General features: G+C 36.3%; 1 protein-coding gene across 5 annotated transcripts in view; it reads left to right on the plus strand.

Annotated features, from left to right (window-relative positions):
- Lrba (LPS responsive beige-like anchor protein) overlaps positions 1 to 27,079 on the plus strand; it is a 478,393-nt gene that overhangs the window by 66,549 nt on the left and 384,765 nt on the right. For all 5 annotated transcript variants that reach the window (XM_075950353.1, XM_075950356.1, XM_075950355.1 and 2 more), the window contains exons 12-22: positions 3,349 to 3,457; positions 3,763 to 3,915; positions 8,358 to 8,526; positions 11,141 to 11,220; positions 11,826 to 11,888; positions 12,674 to 12,771; positions 14,132 to 14,224; positions 14,382 to 14,490; positions 15,058 to 15,139; positions 16,991 to 17,114; positions 17,514 to 17,706. In XM_075950353.1, coding sequence (XP_075806468.1) covers positions 3,349 to 3,457; positions 3,763 to 3,915; positions 8,358 to 8,526; positions 11,141 to 11,220; positions 11,826 to 11,888; positions 12,674 to 12,771; positions 14,132 to 14,224; positions 14,382 to 14,490; positions 15,058 to 15,139; positions 16,991 to 17,114; positions 17,514 to 17,706 — 1,273 coding nt within the window. The remainder of the gene's footprint in view (positions 1 to 3,348; positions 3,458 to 3,762; positions 3,916 to 8,357; positions 8,527 to 11,140; positions 11,221 to 11,825; positions 11,889 to 12,673; positions 12,772 to 14,131; positions 14,225 to 14,381; positions 14,491 to 15,057; positions 15,140 to 16,990; positions 17,115 to 17,513; positions 17,707 to 27,079) is intronic.

Genomic DNA, 27,079 nt, shown 5'->3' on the forward strand with positions numbered 1-27,079 from the left:
GCCTTCTTTGACAAGGATTAGGTTTTCTTTCTTTCCTTTCCCAATCTTTTCCCACAGCTCTGTTGTGGAGATGAGGGTGATTGCCAGTCTCACTGTCTTCTCTCTGAGGAACCATTGAAAGGCAGCGATAGATAATCCTATGTTTTTCTTTCCTTTTTTGGCTTCTCTAAATATTGTGGGTGGTGGAGAATGCTGTATCCCCTGTTCACATTTAAAATTCAAAGCTGAAGGATCATGATTTTCCTACTGGAAGAAGAAACAAACTACTTTATTCTTTCTTTTGGTTTTGGAGACAAGGTCTCACTCTGTAGAGCATGCTGGCCTTCAGCTCCCAGAACTTCTCATGCCTTTGCCTCCCAGGTTTTTGTATTAAAGGTGTGAACCACCATTCATGACGAGGAACAACTTCTTAGCCCGGTATGGAGTCCTGCTTGTTTTGATAGTTTAAATCATAGCCTGTTTGCTCTTTTTTATTCCTTCCTATTGGTCTCTAAGTCCTCTAATATGAATATGCTTGATTATCTTGTTACATCTATTCTTTTTTCTTTTTAAAATTTATTCTTGGAAATTTTCACACATGTATATAATATATATTTTTTTGGATTTCAGATTAATGATATTTATTTTTTCTTTTTATTTAGAATTTTTTATAGGTTGGATTTTGCTTATATTCTTTCTCCATCCCAATTCCTGCCAAGTCTTGTCCATCCCTCTACACACCCAGCTTGATGTTTTTTTTCTCACTCTCTCTTATAAAAAAAAGACTAAAGCAAAAAAAAAAAAAGGACAGTGAAAACAAATAAATAAATCCCTAGTAAGATAAAAAATATCAAACCAAACTAAAACAAAACAAAAAGCACACACACGAAATCATGGAGTCTGTTTTGTGTTGGGCCTGCCCTGGAGTGTGGGTGATATGCAAATAGCTTCTTGATGGAGGATGGGACTTCGTGTCCACTTCCCTTTCTCCACCCTGGGATCTTTTCTTGTTTGAATTTGTGCCGGTGTTGTACACGCTGCCATTTCCTTGGCTCTGACAGTCTTTCTACCTCTTCTGCATAGGTCCCTGAGCCTTGAGGGGCGGGGTTTGATAAAGATATCCTATTTAGAGCTGAGTCTCTACACAGGGTCCAGTAGTGGGCATTAGAGACATCTCTGGATATAACAATATACTATTAGGAGTTGTTATATTATTATGTCCCTATAGTAAAATAGTATTATTAGGTTTCCTCCTAGGCCCAAGACCTAGCCATTTTAGCAGTGTCAGACTAGAGGGCAAGACCAGTTTGGGCACCCTCTCCTCTATTGCTTAGGGTCTTAGCTGGGGTCATCCTTGTGGATACCTGGGAATTTCTCTAGAGCCAGTTTTTTTGATAGTCCCATAATGGCTCCCTCAACCAAAATATCTCTTTCCTTGCTCTCATCTCTGTCCTTCCGCCATCTAGTATCCTGTTACCTGAAGTTACCATGTAGTATCCTGTTACCTGAAGTTCTCCTCCCCATTGCCCTCCCTGCTTCTTCCCTTTCCACCCTTCCTTCTTCCCCTCAACCCCGTGCTCCCAAATTTGTTAGGTGATCTTGTCTATTTCCCTTTCCAGGTAGATCTATGTATGTTTTTCTTAGGGTTCCCCTTGTTACTTAGCTTCTCTAGGGTCATGGACTATAGGCTCCTTAGCCTTTGCTTTACAGCTAGTATCCACTTATGAGTGAGAGTATATACCATGTTCATCTTTCTGGGTCTGGGTTACCTCACTCAGGATTGTTTTTTCTAGTTCCATCCATTTGAATGCAAATTTCAAGATGTCTTTTTTTTTTTTTTCCCCACGGAGTAGTACTCCAATGAGTAGATGTGCCACATTTTCTTTATCCATTCTTTGGTTGAGGTCATCTGGATTGTTTCCAGTTTCTGGGTATTGCAAATAATGCTGCTGTGAACATAGTTGAACAGATGTCCTTGCACCCACTGAAACAGCTTGCCTGAGCTAATGGGAGCTCAACAACTGCAGTCAGACAAGGAAGGAACCAGCGTAGGTCCAAACTAGTTTCTCTGAATGTGAGTGACAGTTGTATGGCTGGGGCAGATTGAGGGGCTGCTGGCAGTGGGACCAGAACTTTTCTCTACTGCTTCTACTGGCTTTTAGGGAACCTATTCTTTCTGGATGGATACCTTGCTCAGCCTAGATACAGTAGGGAGGGCCTTGGACCTTCCCCAAAGCAATGTGCCTTACCCTTCTTAGGAGTGGATGGGGGGTGTGGTGGGGAGAATAGGTAGACGGAATGGGAGGAGGGGATGGAGAGGCAACTGGGATTGGTATGTAAAATGAAAACAGATTTTTTAAAAGAAAAATAAATTAATAAAAAATAAAGTAGGGTAGCTCTTAGGCAGGGGATGTAGCTCAGAGCACTGTGCTTGGCACACACAGGCTATAGCTTTAGCAGCCAGCACAGTCAGAAAGGGGTGGAGCTGTGCCAAGGTAAGGCCTAGCTAGCGTTTTGAGGGGAATGTCAGGGATTAGCATTATTTCCAAGTGAATGACAAATGAATTCATGTGACACCCACAGTGAAGCTTTTATTTGGGCATCAGCTTTATTTATTGACATTTAATGACTTAAGTAAGTGGTGTCTTAAGCAAAAGGGCATTACTGTCAGGTTGTGGAGGGTAACTAGTAGCTTTGGCCATCAACTCAGTAGATATAATACATTCCTGGGATTGGAAATTTTATTGGTATCATAAGATGCCTAGTTTGGGGCGTGTCTCACCCATTATATAGTGACTCCATTTAAATTCCTTTCATATGTATACATTTTAGCAAGCTTCTACCTTAGTAGATTTTTATATGGCTTTTCAATGGCCGTTAGTGTTAGTTGTCCTTCCTTTGCCTTGCACCCCTGTTCCCTTCCCATTTCATCCTTCAATTCCAGTTTCCCCTTTATCTCTTTATAACACTGTATTTGTTAACGTCTTAAAAAATACTTTCGTTACACATGTCTATTACTTGTTTTCAAATGTTCATTTTTATAAGCAATGCATGCTTGTTATAGTGTTCCTAAATTACTATTTGTGATAAGATACAGGAAATATTAAGTGAATCTTGATTCTACAGTAAATATTTTGTTCTGAAGTGGTCTTGGAGATAATTTTAGTATTTTAGTAGAACTTGGCCTTTCTGTGTTTCTGGTGATTAAACCCAGAACCTCTCACATGCCAGGTAAGCATTCTCATTGAGCTACATTCTTGCCCAGAAAACAGAAATTTTGATTAAGATAAATAGAAGGCTGTTTGTGTTGAATCTAATATTTTCTTGTGGAATATTCTTTCTCAAATCATTGCCTTTGTCTTGTTCTAGTACAACCTTGCTGGCTTTTATCATGGAGTTGTTGAAGAACTCAATTGCTATGCAGGAGCAGATGCTCGCTTGTAAGGGCTTTTTGGTGATAGGTTATAGCCTTGAAAAGGTAAAGTATGAAGCATTTTATTATTAATTTACAAACCATGTAATTGTTTTTCTATGTGGTTAAGAAATTCTGTCAGAATATTTCCTTGCCTGTAGAAGATTACTTAAGGAATTGTAGATTTTGTTTCACCTTGCTTCAGGTCTTTTGTTAAGGAAGTCTGGTAGCAAGCCTCATGCCATCTTTAAGTTTGAATATAGTTTGTGGACAACTAACTTCTTTTTTGGTGTTGACAGCTTGTGATTTACTTACCTTCCTTTGAATTAGTAGTAACCTTTAAACTACTTTCCTCCTCCTACCCCCAACAGTCTTCCAAATCCCACATCAGCAGAGCAGTACTTGAACTTTGCCTTGCATTTTCAAAGTATCTGAGCAATCTTCAGAATGGGATGCCCCTACTGAAACAGTTGTGTGATCACATTCTTCTTAACCCTGCCATATGGATCCACACTCCAGCCAAGGTGATGTATATTGATCTCGGTTTACTTATGTTGGAAAACAGTGAGAATTGTGAGAATTTTCCTTTTTTCTTTTGCATATTCATATCGATAAGTAAGGTTTTGGTGGATGACCATTTTTGACCATACTTTTTTGATTTTCAGGAAAAATTTCCAGGCAATATATATTTTCCTTTTGTAATAGAAATATGAGCTATGTCTTTCTTTACTTTCTTGTTAAGGTTTTATTTTAGGGTGTCTTTGTTTGTAAAGTATAAGTCGGGGCAGTTCCAGTCTATCTTTCCTAGATTCTGTAGCTCTATGGATCTGTCCTATTGTAGATGCACAGGTACGCTCCAGCCCATGCATACACCCATGTGTGACCACTCTCTCTCCTCTCTCTTCCCTCCCACTCCTCCCTCTCTCCATTCCCTCACATCTCACCCTTTCTGTTGTCTGCCTCTTCTGTGCGTACTCCAGCCATTAGAATTAACTCCAGTTTCATTTTACCATCGCAAATGCCACCTTTTTTGAAGGCTAATATAATGGTCTCATTATATGTTAATTTTGATACTAAATTACAGAAATTTTTAATGTGTTTGTCAAATAATTTTGTAATATTTTAACAACAAACTAGTTATTACTATATGAACAAATGAATTTGTTACCCCAAAGTTTGTGAAATTTTTTAGCATACCCTGATCTGTTAGCTATCCTAAAAAATTAGTAATGCTAATATTAATATAACTTGAAATAAAGTTGAATAATTACATTCATTTTATTTACAATTTTTGTTAGAAATGGTGTTATTTTAACCCCATGTCCCCATTGCCCCTCCCCCATTGCCCACTTGCTATGTCTATCATAGCACATGCTTACTCTAATTGTCAGGAAAAAATGTCTGGAGACTTTCTTTTCCAGGGTCATAATATCTTATTTTCAGCTGGCCTTTTCAATGGTAAAGAGAAACACAGCTGCCGACTCTGATTGCCATTTGGAAATAATCAGAGGAGGCAGCTGGAGGTTGTAGCTTTTTATCTCCTGGTTAAATTTGACCTCTTTCTCTTTCATGACCCTTAGTCTTATTTCTTTTCAAAGATTGTTTCAAGTTACTTTAAAAATCTTTTACTAGACATTTTTTTTTTTTGGTCTTACTAGCCAGCATATTTGTAAGGCTTTGTGTCTCTTTTGAAGTTGTCAGAAAGTGTCTTATTACATACCTAGTTGTAGAGGAATGACTTTTACTTTAAACTTAATCACATGACTTCTTCATGTTCCTAGTATTATTACACTTTATTTCTTTCTTTATACATTTTAGTAAATTTTCTTAATTACCTTTTAGAAATTACAATTGACTGGATATCAAATTAACATTCACCATTGGCTGTCTGCTTGGTATCATAGTAAGGAATTTTATTTGCTCTCAGTTTATCATAAACACAATTATAGCAAAAAACAGGTCCAGATTGTTTGTCTGGCAGATCATGTAGCTTGCAGGGTGAAAGAAGAACTTTTCTAAAGAGCATAATATAGTGCCTGCAAAACTGGGCTTATAGGGCGCACACAAGCTTCATTAGAGTCACTGTAAATCCTTCTTTGTCGATGTATGGATTAACCTTTGCTTTTGGAAAGGGAACAAGGAGCACCTCATAGTTTCATTTATCTTAGAGCTTCTCAGAGTGACCTTATAATGGTCTCGAAGGAACTACCAATTTTCTTGTCTGCAGTGGTCTTTTGTTTACTCAAAAAGTATTTGTGGAATGACCACTTCCTTCTGGGCAGTGTGGTTAGAGTGGTGAGCAAGACAGGCCTTATTCTTGCACTCAAAGATCTTAGACAGTCAGAAAGGTAGTTGCTGCATAGGTGTGATTAGATTGTGTGGTTGGATGAAGGAAGGAAGGTTTGTTCCTGATTAGCATAGAGGTCTTTACTTTCATTTATCTCTGTATATTGATATTAACTCCTATACGTTTTCCTTGCCATGATATCATTTTATATATTTCCTTTTCTTTTTTTAATTTTTGGTGGGCAGGGGGCATTTTTGAGACAGGGTTTCTCTGTGTAGCCCACCTGTCTTAGAATTTCTTTTGTAGGCCAGTCTGGCTTTACACAGACAGAGATCTGCTTGCCTCTGCCTCCTGAGTGCTGAGATTAAAGGTGTACACCAGGCTTGGCTGATGCATTCTTAGTATTTTTTTGATTTTATTCACATTTTGTTTATCTAATTTATTTAAAAAATCTTGTGTGTTTTGTTGTTTATTTTGAGACCGGGTCTAGCTCTGTATGTCCTGGCCTGGGTCTCTCCTTGTAGCCTGCTGGTTTTAACTCTGGATCCTCTTGCTCTTGTCTCCCAAGTTCTGGGGTTACAGGTGTGCATCAGCACTGGCTTCCTGTGTGTCCCTAACATGCCATTCTCATCAGGTCCTTTCCTAGTCTTGGACATTAGTATTCCGCTATTTGGAAAATGATTGCTCTGGATCTGTGGTACCGTTTTTCAGCTATCATTTTTCTTTTTGAAACTTCTTTTCTTCTGCCTGCCTGCACTACTACCAGTCTTCAAAGCCTTTCTTCGTGCTTCTTGATGAATGAGGCTTCGATACAGTTCACTTTATCTCGCTGTGGGCTCTCTGGCAGCCTGCTTCATGGCCTTTGTTGTTGTTGTGTCCTTTGGGTGCTGGTGACTGAACCCAGTGCTTTTGTGCATGCCACGCGAGTGTTCTGATCCTGAGCTAGACATGTCCCCAGCCCCGCCATGACCTTCTGTGTCTCAGTGTCTGCTTTGATGGCTTGAATTTTTGTGTAATGTTCATCTCCTTAACAGTATTTAGTATGAAGGATGGCTCATGTGTCATTATAATCCGTAATAACAGTGCTATGTATATAGGTACATGCAAATATCTATGACCTGAAATAAAGTGCTTAAGAATTTGAAGTATATTATATGAAAGGAAGTATTATTGTATTGCTTTAGTGACAGATAGGTTGAGGCTACTCATTTTAACAGCCGTAAATACATCGAAAATGTCTCCATGCTGCAAATTAGCTGAAATCTCAGCCTATTTTTGATTTTCTAAGCTGCAGTTGTCTTCTAAGCTCCAGTCTTGGCTGGTTCAGCATCACCGTTGTTTGTAACATACACCACTACTAATCCAATTTCTAATTAAATCTCAAGGTTGGTTATTTATAGGGCATCTAAGAGACAGGTACCTAATACTTCCTTGTTGAGAGAAATTCCCAAGCAACAATGAGCACAGGGTTGAAAGTGAGAATGCCTAGTGTTCAGGAAGGAAATGTAAATGTTCAGCTGCAAATGCATGGAACTAATTTTGTCTAAGGGGAGATTATATATGCTGGAAGTACAGTTGTTCAGTTTATAAAATATATCCCACTAGTAGGTATGGAAAGTTCATGATTGCAGCATGGGAGAACAAGAGTAGTCTTGACTTTGTGTTGCTGTAGCTACTTGAGTATAGCTGTGCTGAGGTTTAGAACCGTCATTTCATTGAAATTTTGTATGAAGACTAAAGGTGCTGTGTTAGGGTAGCACTTGTATACCTGTTTTCTCTACTATAACAAGAGCTTATATTTGAAGTAAAAATAGACACATGTGCATTTTTATATGTTCAGCCTTTTGAGCCATACCAGCCCTCTCCCTTAAATCTGTGTGTGTATACATTCATGTTTGAATGGGGTATCCTGGAGCCATGGGGCACATGGGGCAGTTAGTGAACATCCTCCATTCACCTTTGAGACACAGTCTCTTGTTTACTGCTGCCCATTCCTGCTGGTTTCTAGGCGTCTATGGATCCTCTTCCTGATGCTTCCTATCTCTGTATAGCAGCGCTGAAATTACAGCCATCCACTACTGTGTATGGCTTTTCTTTGGTTCTGGGGGTCCAAGTACAGTTCTGCACACCTTACCCACCAAATCATCTCCTTCTTCTAGCTTATACCTCTCTGTAAAAAACAGAAAGCATCTGTATATACAAAACAACTACATATTGCCAGACATGGTGATATATATCTTAATTCTCAAATTCCAGAACCCAGGAGACAGAGGCTGGTGAACTCTGTGAGTTTGAGGCCAGCCTGGTCTACATATTCAGCTCCAGTCCAGCCAGGGCTACATAGTGAGATCCTGTTACATCCAACCAACCAAACACACTGAACCAGAAAAACACACAGAACAAGACATTTTCTTAAAGCATAAATTGGTTATAAAGATATAGATGCTAATAAAAATTGATGACTGCTAAATGGCAATGAAAGAATTTTTCCATGTGATAATATTGACATATTTTGGAGTATTTACTGTGTAAGGAGTGTGGTGAGTGCTTGTCTGTTTTGATGTCTGATATGATGTCATTAGCTTCAGCACCTTACTTTTGGGACTACATGTAGTCCAAATGTAACAGCCTGTGGGACGTTGTCAATGAGCTTCTCTGTGCTTCATTTTGGTTTTGTAGGTTCAGCTGATGCTGTATACTTACCTCTCCACTGAATTCATTGGTACAGTCAACATATATAACACTATTCGGAGAGTTGGAACAGTGCTTCTCATCATGCACACACTGAAGTACTACTACTGGGCAGTGAATCCTCAGGACCGAAGCGGTATCACCCCCAAGGGATTAGGTATAATTTTGCTGTCTGAATGATATATTGTACACATCGGAAATCAGATTATAAAAGAAACCAACAATATGCTCTTTTTACATTTTATTTTATGTGTATGAGTTTTTTTTTTTGTTTTTTTGTTTTTTGCCTGCACATATGACTGTGTATCAGGTGTGTGCCTGGTCCTCTCAGAGGCCAGAAGAGGTTATCAGATCCTCTGGAACTGGAGTGTAAGGTTGTGACCTGCTATGTAGGTGCTGGGAATCAATCCTGTGTCCCATGGAAAGCAACCAGTGCTCTTAACCTTTTCTACAGTTCCTCAGGATAGCAAATCTCATTAGTCTGTTATAAATTGCCGTTGCCAACACTGTGCTAATGTTGTGGAAGAGTGCTACTGCATTGTTCAGGAAACAAGTATGACCAGGCTACTTGTAAGACTCTGACACTGAGAAAAACAAAATCAATTGCTTACTGGTATTGATACTGATATAATCATAGCGAGAGTCACTGAGAGTTTGCTTTGGGGAGGTGGAAATTTCATAGAAATGTAGGAGGTGTTTGTTTTTAATAAAGATATAATGAAATTCTAAAACTTCAGTAATTGTTTTCTTTCATAATCAGGACAAGCACCACAAGGGTAATAATTTCTGAACATGTGGAAAGTTCATGTAAGAGGTCAAAATAAAAGTTTTTAAGTTTTGTAAAGCCTACTTCAAACTGACTTGTGTTGAAAGAGCTAATCAGCTGATACAAGGTGGCAGTGTCAGGTGCAGCTGGGGCAGGTGGTTGAAAAATGTTGGAAATGCTCAGAACATGCATTGTCTCTCCACATGATCAGCTCTTCTGTTCAGATGTTTTTGGTAGTTCCCTCCATTGGTAGTAGCATGCAGCAGTCTTTGAGTCCTCATAACTGGGAAGCCAGCAAAAGAGCATCTCTTGAAGCAAGTGTTTTCAAGCCTCTGTTGGCCTCTGAGTTGCTCATTGGCTTAGATCAATCTTATGCCTGTGTCTGTGGCAGTTACTGTGCTGATGGACCACACTTGGAGGTGTGATCCTTTTTAGATCATGGTCTGAGATGAGGGTGCATTCTTGTCTTTGATAGCATTTAAAGACTGTTGCTTCAAAGTAGAAGCAATTTCTTAGGAGCTAGAAAATGATGCATTTTCATTATTGTCAAAGATTTTGACTATTCAGTGATGTTAAAGACAGTTTTTTTTTATAATTTTATGCTACTTTATGTAACCTTCAAAGTAAACTCTGTGTCCTCTGGGAAAAATGCATCCACAGCTGAGTGTGTGGCACGGACACAAACCTTAGGATGTGTGTAAGCTAGCAAGCGTGTGGCACTTGCAGATCTAGGTCAGAACTTCCTGATGGAGACCTCATGATGGTGTAGGACTTTCACATACTTGTTGATTGCTAGTTTCATGTCTTGATCTTCATTTTATAAGTAAATAGTGACTTCAGTAAGGCTCACAGATCAACTAAGGAAGCTGGACAAACTTTGTGGTTCTTCTCTGTTTTGCTTGTTACTTGTCTAAGAATTATCATGTGGAACACATTTTATACAATTTTCTTCCTATTTTAATTGATCTATTCAAGGTCATGGTGGTCTTGTGCTTTGGTGGTCTGGGCACTAGCTATAGGTAGTGATTACTGGGGAAACTGTAGAACTTATGAGGCAGACAGGTCCCTAACTTGAGGTCTTAGGACAATAGTTATTTGGTTTCAGAAGTTTTGTACTTTGGAATTAGATGCTGGAGACATGAAAATTGACTTAATGTGAGCCATGTGTGACCAAGGACTTTCCCAAGTACTGGAGATGTCAGAGGTAGTCAGCATAATGTTTCCCTTCTTCATTAACAGTTTTGTGTGGTTAAGCATGCTTTTTGTAAGAGCTTAAAGGAACAGCAGCAGGAAGAGTTGTTTCATACCCAGTTCACATAATAGCATTTTACTACCCAAAGTTTAGATTTTTTTTAAACTTTTATACTTTTGGTAAATTTCTTTCATCTTAATAACAAACACTTTCAGTACAAAATATAAATACTATTGTCAAGTACGATTTTATCACCATATAGTTTTTTTTTGAAGCCCTTTCACTTCTTTCTGGTGTTTTACATTTGCACACTGGATTGTGATCCTACTAACTCCCCATCAACGTCTCTTTTCCTCCCTCCACTCCGGCTGACCCTGGCCTTTCCCACTAGGCCCTCTCCTGCGTTCATGCCTTTTGTATGCATGTGTTCACAGGTCGCGTCATATCCAACAGACAGCGTAACCTACTTGTGCTTTTGTAGTATTGTATATACAGTTGAATATGAGAGCGATGCTAGCCTTTTAACAGGCATAAAAGGGAAGGTCAATATTTAGAGATGTGTGTGTGTATCTTTTTTGAGACAACGTCTCACTATGCAGCCCTGGCTGGCCTAGAACCCAATCTGTAGAGAAGCGTGGTCTCAAACGCAGAGATCTGCCTGCTTCTGTTTCAGAGTGCTGGCTTTAAAGGTTTGTAACACTATACTTAGCTCAATGTTTCTTTCAAATATATAGAAAAGCTCCTGGAAATGAAAGCATTGTATTTTAGGTAGCCTTGAGGTTTTTGAAATACTAATTGTGTATATCTTTAAAGATGGACCACGACCCAATCAGAAAGAAATACTTTCTCTGAGAGCATTCTTACTGATGTTCATTAAGCAGTTAGTGATGAAGGTAAGTTTGTTTCTTTTCCTATCCCTTGCTGCATGTTGTGGCAGATAATTTAACATGAAATATGGTCTCTGTTTACTCCTTGCCAGTAAAATAGGATAGAAACTTTGCTGAGAGATGCTTGTTTCATCCTCTGTTTTCCATTCTTGTTTCTCTTGGGTATTCATAGATCACTACAGTATTGGAGAGTGGCACTTTAATATATGTTATAGAAATTTTCATGAGAACTCCATTTGCTTTTTTCATTTGGCAGACATTTAGAGCCCTTGTTTAACACTAGGTTCTGTTCTTGGCCTGTGTGGTGTAGGTGCTCGGATTACTGGCTTGTGCAGTATTTTCTCACCATTTCACTCCTTGTTCTTTATGCTGTGGTACCTTATTAGCTGTCACATTAGATTCGGCAAGAGACCTGCCCCTTGGTTTCTGTATAGTTTGCAGACTGTATGTCTTTCGTGCTTTCTTAATTTTTTTTAAATCTAGATTTTTTGGGGTTAGTTTTAGATTTATAGAAGCTGATGAAGTTGAATAATCTGTGTACATGATTTCTGATTTTAAAGATGATTTTTTTTTGCATGCAATACTAAGATAAGTGTATTATCTTTCTAAAGGACTCTGGAGTAAAGGAAGATGAGCTACAGGCCATTCTTAATTACCTGCTGACTATGCATGAGGTAATACTTGAATTTCTGATTTGGGAATTTTATTTTTTTTAACTGCATTAGGGATTTTTTTAAAAAGTAAAAACATCAAAGAAATCTTTACTAATTATATCACTGTCATGGAGAATAAATGTCTTTTTAGATGCTAATGAATCCTTATTTTAATCGTTTTTGTTGCCACAGTATGGCTCTTAGGAACATCATGAAAGGTTTTAAGAAGTTGCTAACATTGGATTTTATTTAGTGAATAAAGTACGCTAAAGCATATTGTTAGGAACTATTGTAACAAAGAGAAAAGTAAACTTAACTTTAAGCAGACTTTTTCTCTCTCTCTGTCTCTGTCTCTCTCTCTCTTTCTCTGTCTGTCTGTCTCTCTTGTGTATATGTGTTTGCTGATGTGTATGCCAATGCATCCCGTGTGTGCCTGGTGCCTGTGAAGTCCAGAAGAGGGCATTAGATTCCTGAGTACTGCCAATGTGGGTGGCAACAACAAAAAAATAATTCATTAAGTCAGACACACTATTTCTGTGGAATATAATGTATTGTGATACATTATAACATAAAAGCTATTTTATCTCTTTGATTCTGGCTATTTTCTGGTGTATACTTTGAAGTGTACATTTAGGGTATAATTATAAGTAAATACTTAAAATATTTATAAAACATCCAGCTTTTCAAAACTGGTATATTGTAGATTTGCATATTTAAAGTTGAAATTTATATTGTTTCAGAAATATTCAGTGTTCAAAGAGTTGATTTTTCTTCCTTTTATTTTTAATTTTCTAAAATAATTGTAGGACGACAATCTAATGGATGTTTTACAATTGCTTGTTGCATTGATGGCAGAGCATCCTAACTCCATGATTCCTGCTTTTGACCAACGGAATGGGTTACGGTAAGAGTTAGGATATGGAGAGTTATAGTAATATTGACTATAAATCATTACTTTGGAAATACTAGATTCTTAAATATGAGACATTATTTGATTCTAGTTTATGAAAAGAGTTTTTAGTAGGACATAATTTAAGATTTCTAAGCTTATTAAAATCAAGGTTATTTCATGATTTTTTTTGTTAATGAGTCTTAAGTTATAAAATTATTCTATTTTTGTGATTATAATTTTTTATATTTTGATATTTCCATACCTGTATGAAATGCATTTTAATTATTTTTACCTCCCTTTCCTGTCACTCTTCCCTTGTCCCCCAAATTCTGCTCCCATATTCATATCTTTATGATTTCTTTTGTAACCTACTGGACCATCTGTAGCCATCTGTCGAACTTTGCATTGGATTTTGGTTTGGTTCACAAATGGGTATAACTTGAAGATAGTGAATATCTCTTTTCTAGAGTTTTTTAGTAGGCAGTAGTTCTGTAGGAAGAGTTGGGACCCCATGAGCCCTTTTGCCATTCATAACTGACTGTTGAGAGGGCCAATCTTGTGTGGGCCTACTGCCAGTCTTGTTGGGCCCTAGGCAGCTGCTGTGGCTGGTTTCAAGATTACAATAACCATGCCAGACCCAGAAGATTACTCTTTATAGCCCCTCACCCTGTCTTCCAACTCTTAAATCTTTCCTACTCTCTTCTGTAATGTTCTCTTGAACTTTTGAGTGCGTCTTGTTTATGTACTCAACGGTTATCATATTCTCACCATCTTGATCAGGCATGAGTTTCTACATTCACAGCCATTCATGGCAAGAGAGGGACTTGTATATGGGAATAAACATAGGTATTTAGACAGCAGTTTGACTTTACAACAGTAGGAGGTTCCTCTCTAGACCCTACTCATATATCTGTAGTTAGGCTTGGAGTGCATCCATGGGTTTTCTTTCTTTGTAATCCACACTTCCTGCCTCAGCTTCCTGAGTGTTGGACTTGTAGGCATGTACCACCACACCTAATAATCGTTTTAAAAACTGATTTGTGTTATTTATATGTCTTTCCTGATGATCACACATTACTGGTCCATTATTTTGTTTTTCATGATGAGAATAATTATTTATAAGTTTAAGTATGTGCTACCATTAAATAGTGCTTTAAACCGTGCTTATATGGTGAGATTAGCTTGTCTTTTTCAGAATATTTAGTTAATTGTCATTTGTTTTCACTAAAAGTTTCTAAAGCCTGAGATTAATGACTTTTAGATGTCACAAATGTATATTAAATTTACTTACGTTATTTGAAATAAGTTTGCAATGACATTTACTTTGACAATTATACTTAGACTTGTTTGTTCTTAATTTTTATTTATTCAGTGTCGTTTATAAACTTTTGGCATCAAAAAGTGAAGGAATCAGAGTACAAGCACTCAAGGCACTGGGCTATTTTTTAAAACATCTGGCCCCAAAGTGAGTATGGATGAAACCTAATGTGAGCTGTTGGATATTATTTAGTTAAAGAATAATTGAGTTTGGATTAATAATCAGAAAAAACAATCTATATTTTCTTTATCTTGTTGTGAACCTCAAAACTCTGTATTTTGTAATTTTTTTCATGTTATTTTAGGAGAAAAGCTGAAATCATGCTTGGACATGGGTTGTTTTCGTTGCTAGCTGAGAGACTCATGCTTCAGACAAACCTAATCACAATGACCACATATAATGTTCTGTTTGAGGTAAGAATGTAATTAGAATTTACTCATTAATTTATTATGAAGATGTGTGTTTAATTGCTAGTATTTAAGTAAAATGAGATCATTTGTCTATAATACACCACTTTTAAATTATTTATATAAAGATTATATAAAGACAATATGACTGAATTTCAGAAGTTTATTAATTATGAATTATTAAGTAATCTAATTAGCCCAATTTGTGTTTGTTCCATTGTGTTGATTATTTGATGTTATATTTTATAATGAAGTAAAAATAGCATTATGATGTTAAAGGTATTTATGTGTCTAAACTACTTAGCATTGAAAATATAGGATTATATCATAAATTTTACTTTTGAAAAGGCATCTCATTTTGAAGCTCATGCTGTTCCAGAACCTAGCAATGTAGCCAAGACAGGCTGTAAAGTCTTGGCAGTCCTCCTGCCTCATCCCCCTTAGAGCTGGGGTTATAGGCATGAGTCCTGTGCCCAGCTGTGCACACGGAGCTTCGGTATTATTCTTAGACTTCCGTAATGGTGATACTCACTAAGCCTTTGTGCTAATGTAGTTTGTTGTTTACCTTTGCAGATTCTTATAGAGCAGATTTGTACGCAGGTGGTCCATAAACAGCATCCAGATCCTGATTCTACCGTGAAAATACAAAACCCTCGTATGTATTTTATCTTTTGTTTTTCTGTGTATAATGTGCTACTTTGTATCGATTTTAAAAGCAAGAAATTTACTTTTCCTTTGCTTTCCAAGTCTTACTTTGTCATTCACTGTTCAGAGTGAAAAGGGAAAAATTTAAATGTAAGAATTTTAGAGTATTTTATCAACTTAGGCCATGCTGTTCTAAAATAGTCGCTGAGACTGAATAATTCAAAAAAGGAGAATTTATTTTGTATGCTCAGAAACCAAGCTGAAAGCTCCTCTATTTGATTTGGTAAGGGCTGCTCCGCCCACTGAGGAAGACAGAGCAAGCAAGCTGAGAGCCGCCCTAGAGCCCTAAAAAATAGCCTTCATCTCATTAATTGGAGAGCCCTCAAGGCCTGACTGCACAAAGGTCCCACCTCTTAGCCTTGTCATGTGGGTAGCACTTGCCTTGTGGAGATGACGCATTCAAACCGTCCCATCTGATTCTTTAATGCCTGAGTAACTGACTCAGAAGATGCGGGCAGTGTCATGTTCAAGAAACAGCTAAATCTGCATTGGAAGAAGGTGTCTCAGTGATCAAGAGCACTGGTTCTTCTTTTATTGGGCCCGTGTTAAATCCCAGCAGCCATATGGTACTTGTAGGATCCGATCCCTTCTGGCCTCTATGGTCATTCCATGGCCATGGTACATAGACATGCATGTAAATTAGACACCCATGTACATTAAAAAGAAAAAATAAGATAGAGGCGACCTGGGTTCAACTCTTTACCTATTTTACTAGTTTGAGACTTTTATGAACTCTAAAATCATGATAATAAGTAGTATCTACATTCTGTTGTGGGAAGCTGGTGGCTCTGTTGAATGTGTTTTCCTTCAGAAGTGCCCTAGGACAGCATATCCTCAGAGTAATGCAATGACCTTATTATCATGAATATCATCATCATTTTAATAGTTTGGTAGAAAATTTTTAAAGTTATCAAAGAGTTTAGAAATTACTCTAAAATATCATTAATTCTGTGGAAGAGTATTTTCATTTTGTCATTTTGAATGTTTAATTTCACTCATCAGAATTCTTGACAAGCGTCTGACTTAGAATTCTTAAACTTTTAATTAGGTAGCTAAGGTTTTAGTATATTGTTTAAATTTATAGTTATAGTTATTTTTAATAATCTGTATAGTTCAGACTAAGTAGTGTTTTAAAAAATTCTTTCCGTACAAAATGTCCATTCAGTAGCAGTTTTATGTGCATTTTCTGGGGATGGGGTGTTGAGTAAATTTTATTTTCCTTTTTTTTTCTAATTTTACCTTTAAAATTAGAGAAAAAATATTTAGAGCTTTAAAAATTTATTTGATAAAGGAAAGACTATGTAACCATCATTTTTGTTGTAGAGTAAAAATTTATTTTTTTTCTCCTTAAGATTTTAATTATAGTGAGAATTTTTGTTTGTCTTTAAGATCAACTTTGTTCTTTGGTAGAGACTAAACATTTTGTTCATTTATAATTTAAGTATACTGTTTGAACTGTACAATGCAACTCTGGCTGGGCTGTTACTCAGTGGTAGAGCATTTGTTCATCATGCCATGATCCTGGGTTCCATCGTAAGGAGTGGAAGAAGCCATCAATTTGACATTAAATCATTGTCTTGTTGATAAGTTCTTTGTAATGAATGTGTGTTTGTTTTCGTAAATTTTAAATTTTTAAAGAATTTTAAAAATTCTTTAAAATATAAGTTAGCATGTTTTTCCCATTTTTGTAAAATGTTTTCAGTAGATATTTATAAAGAAAAGCTAAAGAAAATGTTTACATTAATCTACCTTCATGAATTTTTTGTGTTTGGTTTTTACTTATTTATGAACTGTCTTGCAGAGATACTAAAAGTAATTGCAACCCTACTTCGAAATTCTCCCCAGTGCCCAGAGAGCATGGAGGTTCGCCGAGCCTTTCTTTCTGACATGATTAAACTTTTTAATAACAGTAGAGAAAACAGGAGGTAAGCTGGAACAGAGAGCATTCATTGACACTATTCATACCTACTTTTGAATCATTCCAGTCTGTCTTAGAAAAATTCCTTCTTAAGACTGTGTGAAGTAACACACACAGAGTTAGACTTTTTATTACCACGTTGTTATAACTGTTTCCCTCTACCTCTCACTCCCCCTTGAGATAGTGTTTCTGTGTATAGCCCCGACTGTCCTGTAGCTCCCTCTGTAGAGCAGGCTGCCTTCCACTTCAGATCCACCTGCCTCTGCCTCTGGGGTTAAGGCTCGAGGCAGCTATCCTGCCTGGCCAGTTTTTTTTTTTTTTTTTTAAAACAGAACTTGAGTTACTGTTTAGAATTCTCTTGATTTTATAGCTTTTAGTAATTCAATATTTCTTTAATAACTTTTAGGAGCTTGCTTCAATGCTCTGTGTGGCAAGAATGGATGCTTTCTCTTTGCTATTTTAATCCTATGAATTCAGATGAGCAAAAGATAACAGAAATGGTATATGCCATATTCAGAATCCTGCTTTACCATGCAGTCAAATATGAGTGGGGTGGCTGGCGTGTGTGGGTAGACACGCTATCCATCACACATTCAAAGGTAAGTTGCTTTATGCAAGTGTATGTTATTTTAAATATCTATAATTTTTAATTTTATTTAAGTAAGAATATTAATATGTTTGAAATTAAAAAGGCAAATTATTTTCTCAAGATATAGTGAAGACTAAAAAGGCATGTTACTAACTTATTTAGATCTGAAATAATTATTTTTGATGACAGTATTATGTGGGTTTCAACTAAGTAAAGTTGAACATCATGGCATAGCATATAGGAATTTATATTTTCATGTATGCCACACTCAGATATTTTTCTCTGAATTTTTATTGTTGTTAGAAAGTTTTGAACACAAGGTGGCGCACCATGGTCAAAGATGAAAGGTTTTGTTTTTTGTTTTTGTTTTTTTTTCTTCTTGTAAATAAAATAATGTTGAATAAAAAGGAAAGTTATGGCTTATATTTGCGCTTTGCTCAGGTCAAAGTCAGGTAAAAAACTGGTTTCAAAGAAACTACTCGCCTATTTTTCTGTTTTACACATCCGGTGTAACCCAGGATGGCCATGAATTCACTATTTAGTCAAAAGTGACCTGGAACTTGTGATCCTCCTGCCTCCACTTCCTATGTGCTGAGTGGTAGACTTATGTCACCTCTTCCAATCTGTTCTTTGCTTTTTTAGCTTTAAAATTTTTAATGAAATATTCTAGACATTGAAAGATACAAAAAACAATGTACCTAATAGTTAGCATTTATAAAATTAAGTACCCCTTCTCAAATGTTTTGTCTATCATTCTTCATTCTATTTCCTATTCTTACTCCCCACTAAAGTAATTTGGTGTTACTATTATACTCTGACTATAGTGCATACCTTCATAGAATTCTTTTAGTTTTTGTTTTGTCAGTTCTGCGTACTGAACGTAGTGCGGCATGTGTGTCATCAGACCTTATAAATAATGTCCTTTTTTGTGTTTAAACTTAGGGTTAGTGCAAGCATGTTAAATGGATTTTTTTCAAATTATTGTTTGTATGCTGTTGCTTGGATTCATCCATATTTTCCCCTGGGGTTGTGTTCATTTTCTCAGTTATCTCAGTCTTCCAGGCCTTGACTTTATTCTTCTACCAGTTGGTGAACAAACTATGCTTATTTGGGAGTTTATGTAAATTCTTAGAACTATAATATGTAAGACTTCATAAGATAATATAATTTCCTCCCTCATATTAGTGCATACATTTATATTACCACCATTTATCTTTGTAAGTTCTTATTGTTTCATTACCAGTTCATCACTTTTTCTGGAGTTTAAAATATTTGCCAAGGTTTAATTTTTAATTGAAGTACCATTAGAATCGAAATATTTGTTTTCTTATTATGTGGTTCTGCATGCCTTTAATCCTAGCACCAGAATGTAGAAGAATCTCTGTTAGAGGATCCAAGTTCAGTTACTAGAACCTGTGTCAAGTGGCTTAACTGCCTTTAACTCTAGCCCCAGGGGTACCCAATATGTATGGCCTCTCAGGGCATCTGCATTCATACACACAAACCCAAATGCACACACATACACACACACAATTAAAATAATAAAAGTAAATATTAAGAAAATCTAGCGGGAAATAAGAAAATCAACTCTTTTTATGAAGTGCCTTTGTTCCCATGCATCAAATTTTTGAGACTGATCAGTTTAGTCCAAAGAGCACTGTTCAGCTAACCAAGGACAAAATCATGCCTGTTACAAATAAGAATTCTGGAACATAAAAACTCCCATCTATTTATTTATTAATATGTGGCTGTTTTTGCACTACAAGGATAAATCGAATATCCCCCGAAAATCTACATGACTCTTAAAGCCTCAGCTGTCCAGAATGAGATCCTGTACAGGATCAGTTTCCCATCTCTATGTACTTGTTTTTGGTTTGTACTTTTGTCTCCATTGCAGTGGGCTGCTGTAATCTGGGTTGATTCTCTGTTAGCTGGTTTTCACCTTTTACAGAGAGATAATGAGGGAAATTGAGTTGCATTTGAGCCTTGCATACATTTGGATTAGATTTCAAAGCTATCTGTTGGGATTGCAGGTTAGGAAAGTGCCAAGCATGTGTTCTGAGTGTATATGAGTTTACCTTAGGAAGGATGGCTTGGGAATATAACCTCCCGAGAGATGTTGGTGTGTCACCAGAAGAGTTTGGGAGTCCTTGAGATCTTTTCTGAGGATCTGTGAAGCTGTCCTCACCAGCTACATAACTCTATGGGACTGGATTTTCTTGTAGATTTCTACCCAAACAATACAGTGCCACCGAACCTATGTAATATTAGGAATATATCAATCTAAAAATAACATCTTGTTTTCGTAGGCAGTTTGTTATTTCGTTTAATAGCAAGATTATTTTTAAAAATTACCTTTTCACATATGTTTGCCTTGTCTTTCATTGATGGCATTGATAGAAGTATTTTCTAACTTTCACTGCTTGACAAGAAACTACACTCTGGCTGTAGGTTACAGTTATTTTCAAATACGCCATGCTGAGTTAAGTCTTTCTTTATACAGCCCCTTCCATTTAATGAAATCCTTTACCTTCTTTAGGATTTCAGTTTTAGATGATAGCTTACCTGGTCACCCAGTCTGTCTGAACACACAGAATGTAATTTTTGTAGTGTCTCATGTCCGTCTGTCTTGATCGTATGTATCAATCTGCATCTCATATAGTGGTTGAGAGATGGTGGTCGTTTCATTGATCTGTCCCTGCATGATTGCCTGCTCAGCTTTCTGCTTTCCTCTCTGTTGCTGTCTTCTCCCTCTCAACCGATGTCACCTCCTTACATCTTTTTCTTTTCTCTCTAGTATCTTTACCCAGTCTGTTCTTCTGGCCTTCTGGCGGTTATATATACACATATGTACACCCATATATGTAAAATAAACTTCTATACAAGGACGTTTGGATAATCCTCTGTCTATGCAGGAAATACTTTTGCTATTTTCATAAAATTCTTCCCTGTCCAACTTAACATTAAGCTGATAGTGTAGTATAAGATATTTTACTTTTTAGAAAAGAGTATATGTATGAGATATGGAGAGTCTAAAGAAACTGAATGTGTACCTCAGTTTATGATTTCTTAATAGATTTTTAATCATGAAAAGTCTGTTTGCCTTTTTGTGAGTTTAAATTTGGTGCAGAGAATGTTAAAGGGAGGAAATATACTATTTTATGTAGTAATTGCAAGCAACATTCATTCATTTATACACTTATTTATCTATCCAGTTATTTATATTTATTCTAGACATAGATTATATAGAATAAATTCAGAGTGCTCAGAGAGAAGAGGCAGGCATTGTTCAGTTTATATTTTTCTTTACGTCAGTGCCTTTTGATTTGAAACAGAACTTAAAACTGCTTTGCAAAGAAAATAATTGCTTTAAGGAGAGGCCCTGTGTCTACTTTCCGATAAAAGCCAGTTCTCTGCCTCCTTTGCAAGGAAATGCTGACGTAAGAAATTGTGAAGTGTTTTTATTTTTGTAATTTTAAATTGGAATAAAACTAGATTTGCCACATTTTTTCTATGATGATATATTTAAAAAAAGAAAACAAGCTACCAAATGGAATTGTGAGAGGGCAAAGAAAAACTTGTTTCAAGTTGGCTTTTGTAATTTCAACTTTTAATTTCCCATACATATATTTTTATTTTTTTTTTGGGGATTTTCTTCATTGATTAAAAGTTATTTCTTTCTTATAAAATTTATACAAAATAACTTATTTAAATGCTACTACATTCATTCTTTTTTTGGTTGTTGTTGAAATGTTGACAGTTATTTTTAAAATGAGAAACTTGTGCTTCCAGTCATAGGTATGAATTACTTAGTTAAGGAGATGAACAATTTGTAGTATGCTAAAGATTCTGTTGAAGTTCTTGTAACCAAATTTTCTGTCTGTGAAAGTGTCCATTTAAAAGCATTTTAAGTACGTTCTTGCATGTGGTTTTAAAATGAAGCTTACCTTTTGCGTTTTGCAGTGATTTGTGGTTTTCATATCACGAATTTATATTGTAGTTCTTGATGAAGAACCGGTGTGTAAAGAACTTAGTTGCAGAATTGGAAAGCTTTTGCTTTTGCAGTTACACCAGTATATATGCAGCAGCTATAAAAAGCCAAAGAAACTCAATTGCAGTTTTATTGTTCAGTTTGATAGATTTCCTGCCACCTTTGTAACAGGGAAGCTGTTTGTCATTGTGTGCTGTCCCACCAATAGTGGAACTCGGTTTTATAAGCAGTAATAGGCTTCTAGCAACTGCCCTGGGCTGCTTACTGTGAACCGGGGGTTTCAGATGTGTGCCCAGCAATCTGTGTAATTTCATTGTTGTCTATGTTTTCATCTTTAATATGTTTCCCTCTTTAGAAAAGGGTGAACTGTAATACAGTTAAGTAATAATGTTTTCATTTGGTATGCTGTAATGTTTATTTAATTACACTTTAAATTATTCCAATTTATTAATTGTGAGAATGACCTAAAAATGCTCTTTTTTATATAAAGAAACGGAGCTTCAATCTTTAGACAGTGTATTTTCTCTAGGTCTGTGTTGCCAAAAGATGCAAAATAATGGACAAGTAAAAATTAATAGTACTTGAATTACAAATGAAGTGTGGATTAGATTGGTCTCAAATGGATGAATCTGGATAAAATACTTAAGGACCTTAGATTATTAGAGTGTATTACCTACTGTTAGCAGTGTGGAAATTGTTTAATTGTTCATTTCAGCCATGTTATAGGCAAAATGGTAGAATAATAAGATTAAAAGTTACCCATTAAGAAGTTTCAAGAGCCAATGAGATGGCTTAGCGGGTAAAAGGTATATATTGCCTTCCCAACCTGATAAGCCTGAGTTTGATCCTTGAACTCATAGTTAGAAGGAGAGAACCAACTTCTACTTGTGCTGTGGTGCATGAACACACAAATACTCATACATAAATAAAATGTATTCAAAAAAAATAAAAAAGCAATGTCAAAAGGTATAAATTTTTCATGTTTCACAGATTTGCATTTTATGCATGATTGATGAAATATCTTTGTGTTAAATAATTTTTAAATAAAAATACCTTTTGCTGTTTCTTTTAAAATTTGAAAGTAACACAAAGATTTGTATATACACAAAACCACTGATATCTGAATATGACTTAATATTAGTATTTGGGTAGGATCCTCAGGTCTACTAATTTATATATGTAAATATACAAACAACAAGTAATTATTTTCTTCCAAAATTCTGGTTGCATTTATGCTTTTTTATGATCTGTTTTCATTTAGTGGCAGAACTACTTGACATTTTAGTGGTTACATAGTATTTGATATATGTGCTGTGTTATAGCATAAAAAAGTAAATTTGGTTTTGGCATTATGGAACATCTAAACGTAATGAATCTTTCCTGTCCTTGAAGTGGTTCTATTTAGATTTGCTTTGTTTTCTATAATTCTCCAGAATTTTATTTGGAAGAGCTTTTGGAAGTGATCACCAAAACAGAATTATTAATTTATACCGTACTTTATTGTATAAATATTAACTTTCTTGTTGTTGCTCCGCGATGCCATTTTCATGTGTACACATCCCTCATTCTTATCTTTTTGTAGGATACATCTCTGTAGAATTTCCAGAAAGAGTTCTGTATTTTAGAATATTTATCATGCATTTTAGAATGTTTTAGTAGTTGCATGAAACTGCTTCCTAAAAATTTTTAGTAGTTTAGATACTGGATTTGCATGTAAACATGTGTTTAGATTTTTTTTCAAGAAAGTAAAATTGGTCAGATGAGATCAGGGGTATGGCTATTCTTGTGCCTTCTCTTGGGCTCTTTTCTTTCTGTTGTTTTGCCTTACCCAAGTTGAATACGATAGTTTTTGTTTGAGCTTATGTTTTATTTTTTTATGTTTTGTTTTGTTGTTTTCTCTTAGAAGCCTCTTCTTTAATGAGAGACCCATCCGGATGGGAGGAGGTACTGGGAGGAGTTGAGGGAGGGCAATTGCAATCAGGATATGTTGGATGAGAAAAGCATCTTATCTTTGCAAAATTAGGGACAAAGAAAATAAAATTGATGATGATTACTTCTTATTAAAGTAGAAATGATCATTACATTATTTATTCTGGGCTGCTGCTCTTTCTGCAGCATTGGGGGAAAGCCAGGTTTGTGAGGACTGTGCAAAACCCACTCTCTGAGCTATATCCTTTCTTAGCCACTGTTTTTTGTGACAGGGTGCCCCTGTATAGCTTAGGCAGTCTCCCTTTTTTTCTTTTTCTTTTTTTTTCATTAAAAATAATTAAAAATATATTATGATTATGGTTTCCCTCCCCTTCTATAATGTGTTCCCAGATCCTCCCCATCTCCCCACATGTCCAATTCCACACCTTTCTCTCTTTAGAAAACAGAAAGACAAATAAAAAAACCAAATCAAACTAGAATAAAACAAAACAAAAAACAAAACAAAGAGAAAACACAAGAATAACACACACATACATACACACAGCATAAAAATACATAATGAGAATTCATAATATGTAAACAAAAGACCTGTAAGGAAAAAAATGGCCCAACAAACGTAGTTTGAGACAAAATATCTTCAAAAATGCCATTTGCTGCTGGGCACGAGGCCTGCTCTTAAGTGTGGTTCATACACATAGGAAGTCTCCATTGAAGAACACTGATATTTTTCTTTGAGAGCGGTTGTCAATTAGAGATAACTTCTGGGTTAGGGATGAGTTCTCATGTCCATTTTTCTTCTCAGCACTGTGAACCTCTCTGGTGCAGACCCATGCAGGCCTGTGCATGCTGCCAGTGTCTCTGTGAGTTCATATTGTGTGTCTGTCCTGTTGTGTTTAGAGGGTCTTGTTTCCTTAGTGTCCTCTGTCCATCCTGGCTCTTACAATCTTTCCACTTCCTCTTTGTATAGTTCTCCCGAGGTATTGTAGGAATCTAGCAGAATCACTGTATCAAGGGTAGTTGCTTTCTGGAAGTACTTTAACCATGAAGGGATTTTGGTGGAATTTGATTGTCCTCTGTGATTTATACAGTTGTTTTTCTGAAGCAGCTTTACAACCTTTGCATGACTTTAGTCACAAGACACTTCTGGCAACCTGGAGCTCTTGGGTTATTGGGTACTGCAAACAGTGTGCAGTGAAGACTAAAGTGGCGGGGGTGTGATGCTTTCCTTCAGAAAAACATAGATTAGTTCAGGGACTTTGGTATGAGGAACTTGTTTATCCAAAAAACAACTTTGTCTAACAATCAATAAATATGCCTTTGAACAGCTGTGCGAGGGTCAGTCTATCAGAAGTTGGGCATTCCTGCTGCCACACAGGCCTAAAATTCATCGTGGAGTAACCCCTTTCTTTGATGACCTGTACAACACAGAACACCCAACATTTGACACCCAACAACACAGAACATCGGTACTGATGGGAGATTTAATGAAGACATCCCATTTAGGACTGAGTGTTTCAGTATCTCTCATTCTCAGCACTTTTTTTTCAGTTGTGGGCCTGTATATTAATTAACATCTCTACTACAAGAGGAAACTTTTCTGTGATGGCAAAGTGAGACCTGATCTATGGGTGTGCAGAATGCCATTAGAAGTCATTATATTGCTATGTTCCTTTGGCAGAACAGTGGTGTTTGGTTTTCTCCAGGTTCATGGCCTATCTACTCTCAAATTCTTGGCCACCTAAGCAGTGTCTGACATGGGTTCTATCTTATGGAGTGGGCCATAAATCCAATCAAATAGTGGTTGGTTACTCCCACAGCTTTGTGCCACTACATCAACATATTGCGCAGCAGGTTACCACTGTAGATTGCTGGATCTAGTACTGGGTTGGTGGTTACCCTTCTCTTCTGGTAGTATGCAGAGTACTTCCAGTTCCATGAATATTAGGAGATTCTAGGTAGCCATCAGTTTTACTTCTCCATGCTGAATGAGTTTTGTAGGTATTGTCTTCAGTAATAGGGCTGTACTATCAGTTTGTGAAGGAAAACTAGTAAGTAGCCTTGGCAATAGCCCGAGTTGCTTGGGTGCTTCCATGCGGGTCCATTTGGCCAACAATTCAATTAGATATAACACATTCTTGGCACTGAAGATTGCATTTGGTGGAAAGAGAAGCCTAGTTGGGCCTTTGTCTCCTCCATTATTTGGTGATTCCATTTAGATTTTTTTTAATATATGTGTTTTAAGAAGCTTCTACTGTAGTAGGTTTCCATATGACCACTCAAATGGTAAGGCTGACTTTGAACTCCAGAGTCTCCTGCCTCTGTCTCACAAGTGCTGGCATTATGAATTTGTACTATCACAATCTGGTTCCTGTATTATTTTGTCATGAGTTGTCTTATCTTTATGTAATGAAAATCATAGAATTGCTATTAAGTATTTGTCAGTGATACCAAATGCTTCTGGTATTGTGATGAGTCATCAATATGTTAGCTTTTGCTTAAGAACTTAAACATGCACAAGGAATCACATTTGAAAATGAGCTTAATTGAGTGCCTTGAAAAGAGTATTATTGATTGGTGAACGGTTACTACTTAGGAATTATGACACTCTGAAAATTTGGGTAACAAGTTTTTATTTTATTTTAAGTAAATTCTAGAATATTCCCAGGTATTACCATATTTAATACAGATACTAATGCTCTTAAGGGTTTTTCTTTATATACTCATGTCATATTGGTAAGGAAATGTTGCTTAAATCATTTTATGAAAGGAGGAAGTTTATTTTACATTTATTATGGTTGCTTAGTAATAATGGTGAACTTTAGAGTAAGAACTGCAGATTTGTGAGAAAACTCTTTTTTTAAAAATTTATTTATTAAAGATTTCTGCCTCCTCCCCGCCACCACCTCCCATTTCCCTCCCCCTCCCCCGATCAAGTCCCCCTCCCTCATCAGCAAATTTGAGAAAACTCTTGTAGGGGAGAAAATGCTTTCCTGCCTATGCATTTTATCTTAATGGCCAGGCCATTGGCAATTAGACTGACAAAAGTAAATAAGTCTATCAATTCATTTAAAATAAATTTTAAGCCCTTCATAAGGATGTGAATAATCAGTGAAGCCATTAAATTTGCTATTTTTATGCTGTGTTAGACAAAGAGGAAACATTGTGGAAAGACATAAGATGAAGAGGCATGAGCTACAAGTAAATTAGCAAATTGTCAGAAGTTTAAATTCCTTCCAGTATCTACTCTTTGTGGAAATAAGGTTATTCTTTTCCTCCCATTACAGGGAGGGTGTCTTTGGGGGCATGTCTTAGTTTCATGACTTGTTTCTTAAGACATGGGAGCTTTACTTTAGTTCAGAGGTCTTCCCAACATTTTTCAGTTCCTCAGCTTAAAATACATTAGATGCTTAAAGTACTGTTTTTTTATATTTATTTATTTATTTATTAATTTATTTATTATGTA

Source organism: Microtus pennsylvanicus, chromosome 16 (genome assembly GCF_037038515.1).
Source record: "Microtus pennsylvanicus isolate mMicPen1 chromosome 16, mMicPen1.hap1, whole genome shotgun sequence".
Lineage (NCBI taxonomy): Eukaryota > Metazoa > Chordata > Mammalia > Rodentia > Cricetidae > Microtus > Microtus pennsylvanicus.